This window comes from Alosa sapidissima, chromosome 5 (assembly GCF_018492685.1).
Source record: "Alosa sapidissima isolate fAloSap1 chromosome 5, fAloSap1.pri, whole genome shotgun sequence".
NCBI classification, from domain to species: domain Eukaryota; kingdom Metazoa; phylum Chordata; class Actinopteri; order Clupeiformes; family Clupeidae; genus Alosa; species Alosa sapidissima.
In genome coordinates this window covers 16,498,833-16,514,134 of record NC_055961.1, presented here as the reverse complement: position 1 = coordinate 16,514,134, position 15,302 = coordinate 16,498,833, and the positions used below count along the sequence as shown (strand labels likewise).

Below are 15,302 nucleotides of genomic sequence, written 5' to 3'. Positions count from 1 at the left end.
AATTATGGATTTGTGAAGGATTTGTTGCTTTTAATTTGATTCGGTGGATTTTGTTGGCTTTTGACCTGAGGGTGGAGTGGGGGGTCAGTCGCACTATCTAAAGACTGGGCAGCAGGCATAGATCAATTCTCAGTGAATTATTCAGCGTGCACCGCATGCCAAGCGGACCTTCAAGGACTAGCTTTTTAAAAAACGAGAGAGAGTTTTAAAAGCCTTTCTTTCAAGACGTGAACCTCAGAGTGTCGTCTGTGTTTTCAGCAAGCCAACGTCTCAATTACCGACGCGGAAGCAAAAAGAAGAGGGGGGTAGGAAATGATGAATAAACATTACCTCAGCAGCGTTAAGGCTCCAACTGAGACGTGTGACAACACACGTTTGAAGTTCAAGGCAATTTCCACATGCTGATGGAGATGGCTTTTGAAATGTGTAGCGCTAGCGACGAAAAGCAAAACTGTATGTGTAGATAATTACCACACAGGTTTGTTTTTCTCTTCCTTTTATGCTACTTTTTTCATTCTTTTTTTGTTTCTTTTCATAGCAGAGCGACACATCCAGCCACGTGCAGCCTGCCTGCCATTCCCACTAATAGTTTTTAATTAAGTCGTGTTGTTTGTTCACATTTAAGTCTCCTCGTAAAACAACATGAACAACAGGAACCTTGTTGGTAGGCTACCAAACAAACCACAATACGTTTTTTTGTTTGTGTGTGTGTGGTCAATTAAGCATTGGTCCACAGTGTCACAGGGCTGTCAGTTTGCTGTGGACGTGGTCCCTAGTTGCCCTGTGGCTATGTAGCCAGTGGGACACTCTCAGACACTTGGTGTAGGAAAAACAAGCACATAATTGGCGAATAATGCAAATGCATGTCTATGTTTTGGATGACGATGGTAAGAAGGATGCGTGATGTTTATGCAGACTGGCAGGCCGTCAGTGCTTCCCGACGTCAGCCCAGCAGTACCTCTGAAATCTCAGGGAGAGGACAGCACGAGGAGGAATGACGGTGAGGAGTGGAGCGGATGTAGCGTGTGTCATTGTCTGTCAGGAGCAATGTGGTAGTTTGTTTTTTGAAGATTGAGGAATGAGGCCTTGCCATGCAGTGCAACGTGCAGTGTTAGAGCTTGTTTTGTATTGTTGATTTCTACTTTTGTCTCTCCCGCCATGTTTCAAAACAGCAGTCTGTGTTGTCATGCACACCATCAGCACCAAAGCACATTCCTGTATACAATGTAGAGGAATATGCACACATACATACTGTGAAAATAAATTCTAGAAATGGAGATATAACGTCTTTCACGAAATATGAAGTGTTGCCTGTAAAGTTTCCGGGAAGTGACCTAGCGAGACCTGGCGAGACTGCCACCTAGTGATAGACCCACGAAAAATGGCCTGGTTTTGAGCTGACGTGCATGCGTCATTGATTCGACCCAAAGCGGCAACCGAGTTATGATAAAATGTCCAGATAAAATGTCCAGATTGTGCGTTTTCATGACTTTTCGATCGTCATATATTTCATTTCAATTCATCACAGAGTTCCCAAAATCACATATAAGGTGTGTTAGAGTGTCTAGTTTCGTAATTTAAAAAAAAAAAGCAAAAAATGTAATATTACGTTTTTTGGCACTCAACGCATGGGAAGGAAAAAACTAATATTATGTTTTTGGCACTCAACGAGTTAAATAGGCCAGCCAATTACCCAATTAAGACCTTGGTTAAACCATTTGAGAGGGTGATGGTCTGTACCAATATCCATCTACTGTTAAAATCTTTTCCATTACTAAGACATACATACACAAGACATAAACACATACACAGCAATAAAACTGAAACTTAGTGTAGGTGAGTGTATGTTTGATTCTAGACTTTTAACAGGGTAAAACATAGTTAGGGGAAAAGGAGAGGTCTCCTTTTCACATATACATACAAACATATGTACAAAACACAAACGCAGTGTCAAAATACTACCAATACTAAATAAGAAGCTTACACACAACGGCATGCTGAAACACACACACACACATACACGCATACACATACACACAAACATATACACACACACATACGCATACACACATACGCATACACACACATATACACCCACACAGCGGTCTAAATAACAAAGCGGAAGACGTGCCCTTTGGTGGTGAGATAGCTCATTACCTAAGAGCGGCCGTCCATCTGCATTCATGGCAGCCACGGGAGCCATTACGATTATGATGGAAATCTCACAAGCCATTATGGGGAGGCGGTTGCGGCCCCGCCGCACACACACACTAATGGACTCATTTGTAATTGGGGAGAGAGGGAAACGACTGAGCGCGCTCAGTGCAGCTCACCACAGCAGCAGCAGAAGCCCAGGGTTGATGGAGGGTAGAGATGAGGCGTGCTCAAGGCCAGTAGAGGGAGGGTGGGGGTGGTTGGTTGGTTGGGGGGGGGGGGGAGGCAGAGGTGGATATATATACAGTATGTAACAACATTTCCTTGCTATAGAGCCTCTCTCTCTCACACACACATCACACACACACATACACACACACACACATAAACTTTGCCTCTCTCTCTCACAACACAGAAACACAGCTGTCTCTCCTCAGCAGCTTCTTCCAACTTGCCAAACATGGAATTCAATTATCGCTCCAGACGTGCGACTTAGCAGCACATTGCCACCTTATAAAAAAAGCGGCGTCGGCCTGTCAGGAAGAAAGGGTGCAAATCGCAGGTTTTTACAAATGAGGGAAGTGGTAGTAAGCAGCACGGCTCACTTGATGTGTCATTTGGGCATGCTCACTCCCGCACACAGGAGACGTCTCACAGGAAGTGATCTCACACATTAGATTGTGTGGCTTCATTGACCTTCTGCTTTCTTCTCATTTTTGACACCCTCACTTTTTTAAAAAAGCACTTTTGCTCAGTTCTTTCAAAGAAATGTATGGCCTAGTTGCATAGCGGTGTGAGGTCAGTTAGGCCCGTTTCACACCGGGAACGTGGCGTGAACGTCGCCTGTCTGTTGCCTGTCAGTTGCGTAGGCGGCCGCGTGGCGTTTTCTGTGTCTTCGCTTACCGCTGCGGCGGCCTCTCTGCCAATTAAAACGTCTCTTTTTATCGCGTCATTTTTTTTTTTTTCACTGTTTTGAATGGAAACGCTTCCAACGCGCTTGAGTGTGGCGTGAAAAATAGGCGCGAGTCCTATTCCTAACATGCGTGCGTTTCCGGCTTGGCTAGACGTGTGTGTCACGCAGGCGGCGCGCAAGCTCTAACCTGTTAACACGGGAGCCGAAATAAAAACGGACACGCCACGCAGCTGACACGCTCACGCCACACACCCGGTTTGAAACGGGCCTTACAGTCAATTAGCGTCTTTTGAAATGCAGGGTTCTTTGTTTGTTGGTTCATATGATTTTTTTTTTTTTTCATAGGTGTTGTGTAAAGATTTGAGACTGTGGATAAACGCCTTTGTTGAGTTTGCTCATTAGCGTGAGCTAATGATGTTGACAAACACTGCTGGTGCTGTTGTGTGTTTGTGTTGTGTCATCTCTGCCCCACTGCGCTAAGCAGACAAACTGTGTGTGTGTGTGTGTGTGTGTGTGTGTGTGTGTGTGTGTGTGTGTGTGTGTGTGTGTGTGTGCGTGCATACGTGAGTGTATGTGTGCAGTAGAGAGAGAAGAGAGAGTGTGGGCTTGGTCAAAATGACTTACAGTCACTGGGGGTGTGCCTGTCTACGAACATGATCCCCCAGAAGCTCCCCCTTCCAACACACACACACACACACACACACACACACACAATTTATAGTGCAGGCCTTAGAGGAGATGGCCCACAGGGAACAGACTTGGCCCCTACTCCTCATCCTTCCACCCCTGCCCCACCCTGCAGCTTTGTTAGCGCTAAGCGCTAAGCATTGGGTTCAGCCCGCCAGCGGCCCCAGACCAGCCCAGGAGCGGGAAGAGAGTAACCCAACACCGGACACTCGGGCTGGGCATAGATTTCATTATTCATCCCCTATTATCTCCGCTTTTCACAGGGCAGCTGTCGCAAGGTAGAGCAAGAGTGTGTGTGTTTGTGTGTGTGCACGCTTGTCTGTGTGTGTGTGTGTGTGTGTGTGTGTGTGTGTGTCCTGTGTGGGTAAGCTACAGGTGACATTGTTGGTGGCAAAGACAATTCAGTATTAGCCAGCCAGAACACACCTTTGCTGCATCTGTTGTTGCTTTGTCCTGGTTTTAGCAAGCCGTGCTGACCGGTGCTGTGTGTTCTGGGCCTGGACGGGGCTTTGTCTGCCTCAGTGTGAGGTCGGCTTCTACCACTTTCCATGACCAGATGAGAAGGCCATGATTTCCTCTTCTCTCAATCACCGAGTATCTCGCACGTGCTATCTATCCCCCCATCTCCTTGTGTTCTTCTCACTTAATCGCCATCTCTCTCCTCCCTCCCTCCATCTATCTCTCCCTCCCTCCATCTCTCCCTCCATCTATCTCTCCCTCCATCTATCTCTCCCTCCCTCCATCTCTCCCTGGTTGTCTGGGTCTCTGGGGAAGTGTGCTAGGAGGCGGAGAGAGGGAGGGAGTGGTAGCATATGTCTACGGCGGCTGCGGTGGCGTTGACAGTCCGCTCTTATCATCTGTGCTGCGCCGCACCGCTAGTCTGATTCCCGCTGACAGGTTGAAGCGCTGATAAAAGAACAGACATTAAAGAAAACAGAGGAGCGGCAGCGCCCATGCGTTCCTTCTCTCTCTCTCTTTCTCTCTCTCTATCTCTCTCTCTCTCTCTCTCTCCCTGTCACTTATTTTGCCTTTTACATCTCTATCTATCTATCTATCTATCTATCTATCTACTGTATCTATCTATCTATCTATCTATCTATCTATCTATCTATCATTTACCCCCTCTTTTGGAACCCCACCCCCACCCTGTACACACACCCCCCCCCCACACACACACACACACACACACCCACTCCTCAATATCTCTTCAGCCCCTGCTTGAGCATCCTGCACACGTATGCATGTCAAAGCTGTCGAGGGGGAGAAGTGACATCACAAAGATTTCGCTCACAGACTGCAGGCGCGTCGTGTCAGATACAGCCTGTCTTGTGGCAGGCATCCCTTAGGCAAGCTGTGATCTTGATTTCTTTCATACCTTATTTCGTGAAGTTCTCTTCCTCCCTCTCTCTCTCTCTCTCTCTCTCTCTCCCTCTCTCTCTCCCTCTCTCTCCCTCCCTTTTCAAAATGAACAATGTTTTTTCTTTTCTTTTTCCCCCCGTTTCGTTAGCTGACAGCGTTATTTGTTGTCGTGAGTGCTGTGGTGTCAAAAAAGACAGAGGGAAGAGAAAGAGAGACGGGAAGGCGCAGAAAAAGAGAGTGTGCGTGTGTGTGTGTGTGTGTGTGTGTGAGTGTACATGTGTGTGTGTGTGTGTGTGTGTGTGTGTGTGTGTGTGTGTGTGTGTGTGTGTGTGTGTGTGTGTGGGTTGGTGGATTGGAATTGCTTCTCTGGCCTGGCAACAGCGAGGAAAAAGTTGGCAGAGGCCACCCCAGAAAATGTTGTGATTTAGAGAGGCATCGGAGGAGATTGGCAAGCAGCTGCAGAACTCCGCATTCTGCCCTGTACAAGCTTGAAGGGTCATTGGGGGGGGGGGGGGGGGGGGGCAACAGCACTTAATTAAAGTGTGAAGAGACTGGACTGATCCATCACCCGAAAACGTGTGTGTGTGTGTGTGTGTGTTTTAATTGTGTGCTTGTATTTAGTTTGGGTTTCATGGTAATGTGCAGGCTGCCACCATGTCTTTTATTGGGTTGATAGGGTACCTCCATCGGCTGCCAGCCTCAGACTGTCACAGAGACACTCCTGGCCCCGTGGAGCCCGGCTCCATCACAGATGCCCCTACCACTCTCACTTCATTAGCACACACACACACACAGAGCGAGAGAGAGAGAGAGATAGAGAGAGAGAGAGAGGATGGTAATAGAAACAAAACATTCTTTTCAATTCTCTTCTTATTTATTTGAAATTGGATTCAGTGATTAAGAGTATGTTATGCCTAGTATGTTTTCCATCTTCTTTCTTTCTCTTTCTCTGTCTCTCTCCCTCCATCTCTCTCTCCCTCCCTCCATCTCTCTCTCTCTCTCTCTCTCTCTCTCTCTCTCTCTCTGTCTGTATCTCTGTCTCCTGGTCTTCTGAGGGAGAGGGTGAGAGAGCCTTCTGCCAAAATATGTGAATAATTAGAGTGTAGGCGTGGGTTGTGCCAGTGCATGGGGAAGCGTTCGCTCCCCTTATTAGATTCACTAAAGCGCTGTTGTAAATCACGGCTGCCAGACATGGCTGCCAAGGCCTGACTCACGCCAAGTGCGCTTCTGGAACCTTCCACTGCTAAACAAGTCCGATACAAGTGTTGAATGCCTGATAGAATGGAACAATATGAAGGCTTTGTTATTCTCTTAATTTGTTTCAGTATAGGCTATTTATTAGTATGCAGTATGTTTAAATACACCTGTATGTAATTACATATAACATCTGCATGATAAAATGTAAATACCTACAGTATCATAGACTTATACAGATGTTTGATGACATTTGTTGATGTCATGATGTTTGTTAAATTAGTAAGATTCAGAGGATCAGGCCACAGCTGGGATTTATAAGAGATTTATTTGAACTGCATTTGAAAGAATTAAATGATGATGACTTAAGCTTTTAGAAAGTATAATATTGATTACCATCCAGACTGCTGGTTGTAATTCACCCATTGAAGAGTCATTAGAGCCATTCTTATTTTACCAGAGTGTGCGTGACACATCATCAGAGTGGCAATTACTGCCTTTTAAGCCCCAATCCCTTTAAGCTAAAGCCATCATTAGCAAAGAGTGGTCAGGGCTTGAGTTATGGCATTGTTCCTTGATAAATCACAGTGCGGAGAGGCTGAGAGGGTGAGAACACGAGAGAAAGAGATAGAGAGAGAGAGATGGAGAAAGAGAGCACGCCATTTCTGTCCTCTAATGCGTCAGGAAGTCCAATCAGCTGGCCAATTCAGTGCGCTGTCAAAAGAGCGCGCTCCACAAATCAGAGGACATTGTTGCCGCACAGGGGATAATGGGGGCGTCGCGGCCTCTCTGTGAAAAGCCTCGCACTCGCCCCGGTCTCTCCCTGATAACGCCGCCGCCCGCGGCTCCATCACGCCGAGGCGCCCGCTCTCTGGCTCCACTTATCGCAGTTAAGACCCCCGAATTTCTGCCGAGTATAATCATTCTTTTCTTCTTTTCTTCTTTTTTCCCCCTCTTTCCTTCTTTTTCTCCTTTATTCATTTGTCTCCTGTTTCTTGCACTTCTCTAATGCCAAATAGAGGCGTTTTAAGGCAGGCCGGGGGGAGTGGGAATCAGGACACCAGGGTAGGAGTTCTAGAATGTTACTCTCACAGCTGCCCCCTCTTTTCTCTCTCTCTCTCTCTCTCACTCTCTCTCTCTCTCTCTCTCCTCTCTCTCTCTCTCTCTCTCTCTCTCTCTCTCTCTCTCTCTCTCTCTCTCTCTCTCCCCCTCTTCTTCAAATAAATGCAGCATGTAATAGTCTGAAGATGGATGGGGACGATGAGGCCTGGTGTACGATGGAGAGAGCAAAGAGTGGGAGAGGGAAGGAAAGTGGTAAAGAGGGATGCAGTAAGAGACGGGAGGAGGAGAAGGAGGAGAAGGAGGAGGAGGAGGAGGAGGAGGAGGAGGAGGAGTGGGCTAAGGCGCTTTAGACCAGGCCGCGGGGGTTGGGGTTGGGGTTGGGGTGGAGCGGTGCGTAAGATATATGGTCTCCAGGAGGCGCGGCGGTGGAAAACAGTGGTCCAGACTAATGATGCGCGGCCTGATCGTTATGGCCCCCACAGCACGCGGGCCCCGGCCCCGCAGAGGTGCCGTCGCCGGCAAATCAATTCGCCTCGGAGCGGCGCGAGCCACAGCTGTAAATCACCGCGGCGACGGCGGCAGGCGGATGAAAAAGAGAAGTGCCAGTGGGAGGGAAGGAGAGAGAGAGAGAGAGAGAGGAGGGAGAGGGAGGGAGGGAGGGAGGGAGGGATGGTAGTCACAGTGGGAGAGGAGAAGAAGAGCACTCTTTTGATCATGATATTCCCACAGGAGCCATGGATCTCCATCCACCAGCACCCACCCCACCCACCACCACTAGCAACAGCAGCAGCCCCTCCGCACGGCTCCTGAGCGCTGGACAGTGGGAGGGTGGCGGGCAGTTCCCGACTCCCTGCCCCTGCTGTCCTGCTCGGCCCAGCCCCGGAGCAAGATGACAGCCGCCTTTCGGAGGCCCCTCTCCGAGCGAGATTAATCGCCCGGAGCGGCCCGCCATCAATCCTAATCCTGCCATAATGAAATGGTTAGGTGTCGGGTTGGAGGAGGTTGTGGTTGTGGTGGAGGTGGAGGTAAGGGGAGGGGGGGAGGGGGGGGTCCATAAGTCACTTTCGAAACATATCATGATAAAAAAGGCATTGATCAAGGGAAGTGGAATGATGACAAATGCCAGTGCTCTTAGGGAATATAGGAGTCAGCAGTCCGGAATGGCACGAGATTGGCTTCTGTGGAGTGGGGCGGTGTGGGTGTGAAAACGCCTGCTTTCGCCCGGTGTGTAAGGTTAACTCGTTTAGTGGCTTTGTATGTGCTTAGAGATGTTTAATTATACCATAGTTTGAAATAATGTTTTTTTTTTTTTGTTTTTACATGTGTATGTGTCTGTGTGTGCACCTGTATATGTGTTTGTATATGCCCCATATATAATTTGACACGTGTGTGTGGGTGTGTGTGTGTGTGTGTGTCTGAGAAAGAGAGACTGAGTGAGTAGTAATATAGGATGGATACTAAAATGGAGTCACTGCATAATCCTAAGATGGTCACTGAGACAATCACACAGACACACACACAGACACACACACACACATAGACGTGCTCACTCGTCTACAAAACTCCCTCCCTCGGCCGCTGTGACCCGCGCTCATGCCTGTGCTAAATGATGCGTCCCTGTCTCCAAGCTGTGTCAGGGATGCTGATGGCGGGATTGGCTGCCGTGGCGACGGCAAATGAAAAAGCTCCCTCTCTCCTCTCCTCTCCTTCCATCCCTCCATCACCCCTCCGCACCGCACCCCTCGTCTCTCTCTCTCTCTCTCTCTCTCTCTCTCTCTCTCTCTCTCTCTCTCTCTCTCTCTCGCTCTCTTCATTATGCAGGCAGGCAGGCAGGCAGCCTCCTGACACTATCTGACAAAACGTGCTATCTGCACTTCCCAGCTGCAGCTGCCGCTATCGTCGCATCGCTGTCGGCTTAACCCTGCCGCCCAGTGCCGCCAACGATGAGGAGAAAAAGAGAGGGATGGACAGAGAGAGAAAAACAGGGAGAGAGAAAGAGAGAGAGAGATAGAGAAGGCGGAGGCAAGGTGAGGCTGTCTGGCAGAAATGGCCGCCATATTATCCATGTCAGCTCTGGCTGTTTTTTTTTTTTTTTGCTTAATGCCATCCCCGCCTTAACCCTGCTTGACAATGACTTTGGCTGGCTAGCTCAGCAAACACTACACTGCCTTTACACTGATAGCTAAACAACCACTTTGAATTAACATCGGGTTCAAGTGTGTGTGTGTGTGTGTGTGTGTGTGTGTGTGTGTGTGTGTGTGTGTACCCACATGTGATAGGGTGTGGGTGAACCAGGTAATATTACAGTCTACAGGAAGACATCTGAAATTCTGCAATATTACCTCTTCTAAGAGACATTATAAAAACTGGCTTTGACTAAATCAGCTAATGTGCCATTTTTTCGCACGAAAATAGCAGCCATCGCCAGACAACCAGACAGAGAAAGAGAGAGAGAGATAGAATTGTGTGTGTATGAGGAGTAGAATATGAGAAAGGGAATATGTTTGGCAGCGGAAAAGCAGGCATCCTCGCCGTCCCTCTAATAAGCCCATGCGTGAGATGAGATCAGATGTGTGTGTGTCTCTCTGGAGAGCCTGTGTGAGCCCTAAATGAGCTTAGGGAACGAGCAGGCAAACAAACACACCGCCAAGAAGGGGAGCGAACGCGCCTCCTGCACAAAAAAAAACACAAAAAGAACGAAAGAAAGAAAGAAAGAAAGCAAGACCGCAGGCCTGACAAGCGGGCGCATAGATAATTTGTGGGTTAATATCGCCGGGCGCTTATTTATCTCCACTGATCTGGGTTAATCTCCACCTTTGTTTATGTGGGAAAGAAGCGCTCGCATAGAAACCGAGACAGAAAGACAGAGTGCCAGAAAGAGAGAGAGAGAGAGAGAGAGACGGCGAAAGCTTCAGACAGTATCAGCGGAGTGCACGCTGTGTCTTGGCATGCGCCGCGGTGTCTGTTTTGTCTCTCTCTGTGCGGGAGAGCATTAGTAATGCCCTTGACTCACGAGTGAAAGAGAGGATGTGTTTTTGTTGGGCGTGCGATATCTCCAAGAGAGAGAGAGAGAGAGGAGCTCTGCGTCTATGCTGGACAGAGTTGTGTGATATTGAATGACTAATAGTTCCCTTCGTAGCATAATATTTGCTTGTAAGTCCACGAGAGGTTAAGCATACCTGCCAGGATACATACCAGCATTGTTTTATTCAAGCCAAGGTCAGCGACAGCCACTATGTGACGTGGCTCTGGAGCTGTACTGATGGTCTATTGTTGTGATTTATATTTGTATGCATGTATTCCTTAGTACATTTTCACTCACCTTTAGTTGTGACTTCATTTATCTCAAAGTGGTTGTTCAGCCAGTCGGTCTAAAACACTGAGGTCGATGCTTTGAATGTCAAACGTGTATGACAGCCCCATGCACCTGCCACCACGTTTGACAGAAATGTGTGCCCAGCTGTCCAGCTCTGTTCATTTTTCTTTTCGTTAAAAAATAAATAAATGCAAACTCCCTCCTGCTGACCCCCCCCCCCCCACCACCACCACCACCACCACCACCACCTCAATCTAGCCTCTCTCCCTCTCCCCAAGCTGTCAGTTGTTAGTCACGAGACAGAGAGAGAGAGAGAGAAGAGAAGAGAAGAGAGAGAAAACAGAGAGAGAGAGAACAGAGAGAGAGAGAGGCCCAGGCCTGATCAAGCGCATGGTCCCTGGAGTGGGCCAGGGAAATGTTCCCTCTCTTTCTCCTCCCGTTATGTCTAAATCCTCAATACAAATCGCAGTATTTCACAGCTCCCTCCGGGGCCTATTACTGCCTGTGGGGCATTAAAGATCATTAATAGTGCTGTCAGATGGAGAGAGAGAGAGAGGGAGGTGGAGAGGGAGAGGGTGCGTGTGTGTGTGTGTGTGTCTAGGGTGGGGGGGGGGGGGGGGGTAGACGGAGCTGGGGGAGCAGTGAGTTGCTTAGCTGCTCATAAATGGGAAATTAATACATGGGCTTCATTAATGCAACCGGGTGTTTGATGTTTGTTCGCTGGCAACTTTAATGATGTAGGCCCGAGCCGACGGGGTGCTTGACTAAATTTGATTCCTCCAATTAAGTAGTCAGAGTTCTTTTCTTTCGGGAGGAAAAAAAGAAGGCGGAGGGAGAGAGAGAGAGAGAGAAGAGAGAGAGAGAGAGAGAGAGAGAGAAGAGAGAGAGAGAAGCAAAGATGAAGATTTAGAGAGAGAGGCCCCCTGATTGCAAATGCAGATGCTTCAGTTTTTCACGTTTTCCCCCCTGTTTTTCTCTCAACAATCATTCCCTCCTTCTATCTCTCTATCTCTCTCTCTCTCTCTCTCTATCTCTCTCTCTCTCTCTCTCTCTCTCTCTCTCTCTTCTCTTTGCTTTATTATCGTTCTTCAGTCTTGTCTTGATTGCAGTGACGCGTTCATCATCAGACGTGGCCTTCAGGAAGCTGTTTACCATCCTCTAATCAGGGGGAAATATTTTAATCAGCGCCCGTGACTATCTTAATCATTAACATTAGCAAGCCATGTATGTTAATTGCTGCGTAGAGTGAGGTGATGATAGTCAATCTTAAGCGCAAACGATGAAATTACCGCTATCGACGTTCCAGACACGAGCGAAATAGGAACTAATAAGCAGACCGGAGCTGAAGTGTAGCAAGGTGATAGAGGAGAGAGAGAGGCTTTCTCGAGGCGTTCTCTTTTTTTTCTACATTGTTGTAAAAGTCGGGGTGGAATTCTATTATGCTTCACAACAATGAAAATAAAACTCTGGTAGCTGCTTTTGAAATGTCATGTAATTTGTGTTGCTCTGACAGAAATCAATGGCTTCAGCCCGCTTATTTGACAGTTGGATTCATTTGATGGCAGCTGTTATTTTCGGGCGCTCAAATGAGGCTTTGTTTGAAGAGCTCCGTCTTTACAGCATTACAACGGCGGCATGGTGTGTGTGTGTGTGTTTGGGGGGAGTAACTGTGCGTCGTCACGCGGCGACGGTGGAGGAAGCCCTGGGTTCGGAGGCGTGTTTGACATTTGACACGTGACAGTGCCAATGCGCCGACATGCATCATCCGCCGAGCTGAAACAGAATAGTAAATCACTTCAGCTTACTACCCTTCTTCTGAGGAGTTATTCATCTTCAAACAGGCTTATTTCATGCCTGCCAGCTCGTCCTTATCTTTCACCTTCATTCTCTCTCTCACTCTCACTCGCGCTCTCTCCGACTAGCTCTCTCTCGCTCTGATATTCATTAGTGTGTTACTTTATACATTTTTTATCAGTCTTTTAAAGGCGCGTTAACGTAACTGAGTAACTGGCTGTGAAGTGAATGGGCTGTCTTGGCGCTCAGCGAATGCTGCATGGCAGAGGGTTGCTCTCTACAGCATGTCACTATTTAGCCCGGGACTTTTATACCTAATTCTCTTTCCTCACTTACAACCCTCACCTTTCTCTTTCCTGTGTGTGTGTGTGTGTGTGTGTGTGTGCACTTGTGTCTGTCTCTCCATGTTACCCTCGGTTATTAATAGCAGGGATGGTTTTAGCTGTCAACACTACATCATGTTGTCTTGTTCTTGCTTCATTGGTTCATTTCATAAACCCCACCTGCTGAGCTCTTGCTCTCTCACACACGCACGCACACACACACACACACACACACACACACACACACACACACACACACACACACACACACACACACACACAAACACACACACACACACACATACACACTGCTCACTCTGGGCTTTCATACTGTATATCTGAAGATGGCACCAAAGATCCCATGGCACCTCCTCCACTGGCCTGTTTCTCTCTCTCTCTCTCCATTAAAAATGCAGTGCTCCGGTCTCCAACACTGTTACACCATTAGTTCCCCTCCCCCCAGACCTGAGCCTGTGTGCGCCCCCCACACATGGCCCTGAGGACTCCATCCGCCTAGCTGGGGTTCCTCCTGGACCTCCTCTGGCCAGCTCTGGGCTGGTCTGTTTCTCACAGGAGGTGGTGATCCACAGAGTAAGCACTTTCATCTCATGCACTGCTCTACTCTGCCCAGATCCATCCTGGAGATGACCTATGATGCATATGAATCCACACACACACACACAATCACACACACACACACACACACACACACACACACACACACACACACACACACTGCTCATTCATACTGTATGCCTGAAGATTGCCCTGAAGATTCCCTGGAGATGACCTATAATGCATATGAATCCACACACACACACACACACACACAATCACACACACACACACACACACACACACACTGCTCATTCATACTGTATGTCTGAAGATGGCCCTGAAGATTCCCTGGAGATGACCTATAATGCATATGAATCCACACACACACACACACACACACACACACAATCACACACACACACACACACACACTGCTCATTCATACTGTATGTCTGAAGATGGCCCTGAAGATTCCCTGGAGATGACCTATAATGCATATGAATCCACACACACACACACACACACAATCACACACACACACACACACACACTGCTCATTCATACTGTATGTCTGAAGATGGCCCTGGAGATGACCTATAATGCATATGAATCCAGTCTAAGCCTACCTGAGCTGAGAGAGGTACTGAGTGGTTTAGAAAAGAGGTCACTCATTAATGAGTTTTGGGCAGGGAATAGCCCGCCCCCCAGTCGGATTGGATATTAGGAAGGAAAACAAGTTCATTCCCCGCCAACTTTGTCTCCGTTTACTGTCATGTTTAGCCTGGTTTAAGTGGAGGCACTTGAGTCGATAATAGTTTCAGCGAAGTCCCAACAGAGGCGATTAACAGTGGTTGCAGATTCTGAATTGGCCTTGTCCGCCTTAATACTCCAAGATGAATCACCGCGTTGTTCAATTATGGTGAAGTGCCCAAAACAGATCCCTGATTCAATAAGTGGTGTACACCCCAAAGTGACAAGGACAAATCTCTGTGGTTTTTTTCCTCGTGGAGATGCGTTCATTGCTGCCATATGTCAGATGTTAACTAATGAGAGCGTTAATTTCCCGCTCAAGCTTCAAAACAACAGCAAAAAAACAGTGCCGAGCTGGGAGGCACAAAGTTTTTACAGACGAGAGAGAGACGAACCCGAGCGAAAAAGAGCAGGAGGGAAATGAGCTCCTCTCGCATGCACCCGATTACCTCCCAACCCCCATCCACCACCCCCACCCCACTCCGTTCCCCTCTCTCCCTTAACTGAGGCGTCTTAGGCCTTGAGCAGTTTTCATATGCTGTGTGCGGCTTGCTCCCCTTCCTTCATTTCATTTTTTTTCTTTCCTGCTTTCTTTTTTTTCTAACAATGTTTTCTCAGTGAAAGAGCGAGGTAGGATCAGGCAGGGATAAAAGGCTTGGCGCACAAGAAAAGTAAGAGGATGTTTTATTTGTTTACAGGCCGAGGGCAATCGCTGCACTGCACTTCATCCTCTGTGAAAGCTCCCGTCATCACAAAGCAGCCTCTCTCTCTCTCTCTCTCTCTCTCTCTCTCTCTCTCTCTCTCTCTCTCTCTCCCCTTCTCATTTCTCTCTCATTCTCTTTCTCTCTTGTTCTCTCTCTCTCTCTCTATTCCCCACCAGCATGCTTCTCGCTGCCATCTGCCAGGACCTGTTGGCTTGTTTGTTTTCTAGAGCAAACAGCAAATCATTCCTTTCCTGCTCTTGCTCTTTACCATATGCCACTGCATCAGAGCAAGGCATGTATTTTAATGAAGTTCATCAAAGACACGACCACCCTGACACAACAGCTGCCCAATAGAGGATCGGAGTAAATGGATGAGTGAATGTATGTATGAATAATAGACGCATACGTGTTTGTCAGCATACTGTACATACTTACATGTGTTCGAACATTCCGTACATGCTTGCATATGCAGCCATATAAATAGGGTA

The 15,302-nt window shown here is 47.8% G+C and overlaps 1 protein-coding gene across 1 annotated transcript in view; it reads left to right on the top strand.

Moving 5' to 3' along the window:
• auts2a (activator of transcription and developmental regulator AUTS2 a) overlaps positions 1-15,302 on the top strand; it is a 281,065-nt gene that overhangs the window by 218,378 nt on the left and 47,385 nt on the right. The window contains exon 7 of the mRNA XM_042093561.1: positions 2,732-2,738. Within this exon, the coding sequence (XP_041949495.1) occupies positions 2,732-2,738 (7 nt within the window). The remainder of the gene's footprint in view (positions 1-2,731; positions 2,739-15,302) is intronic.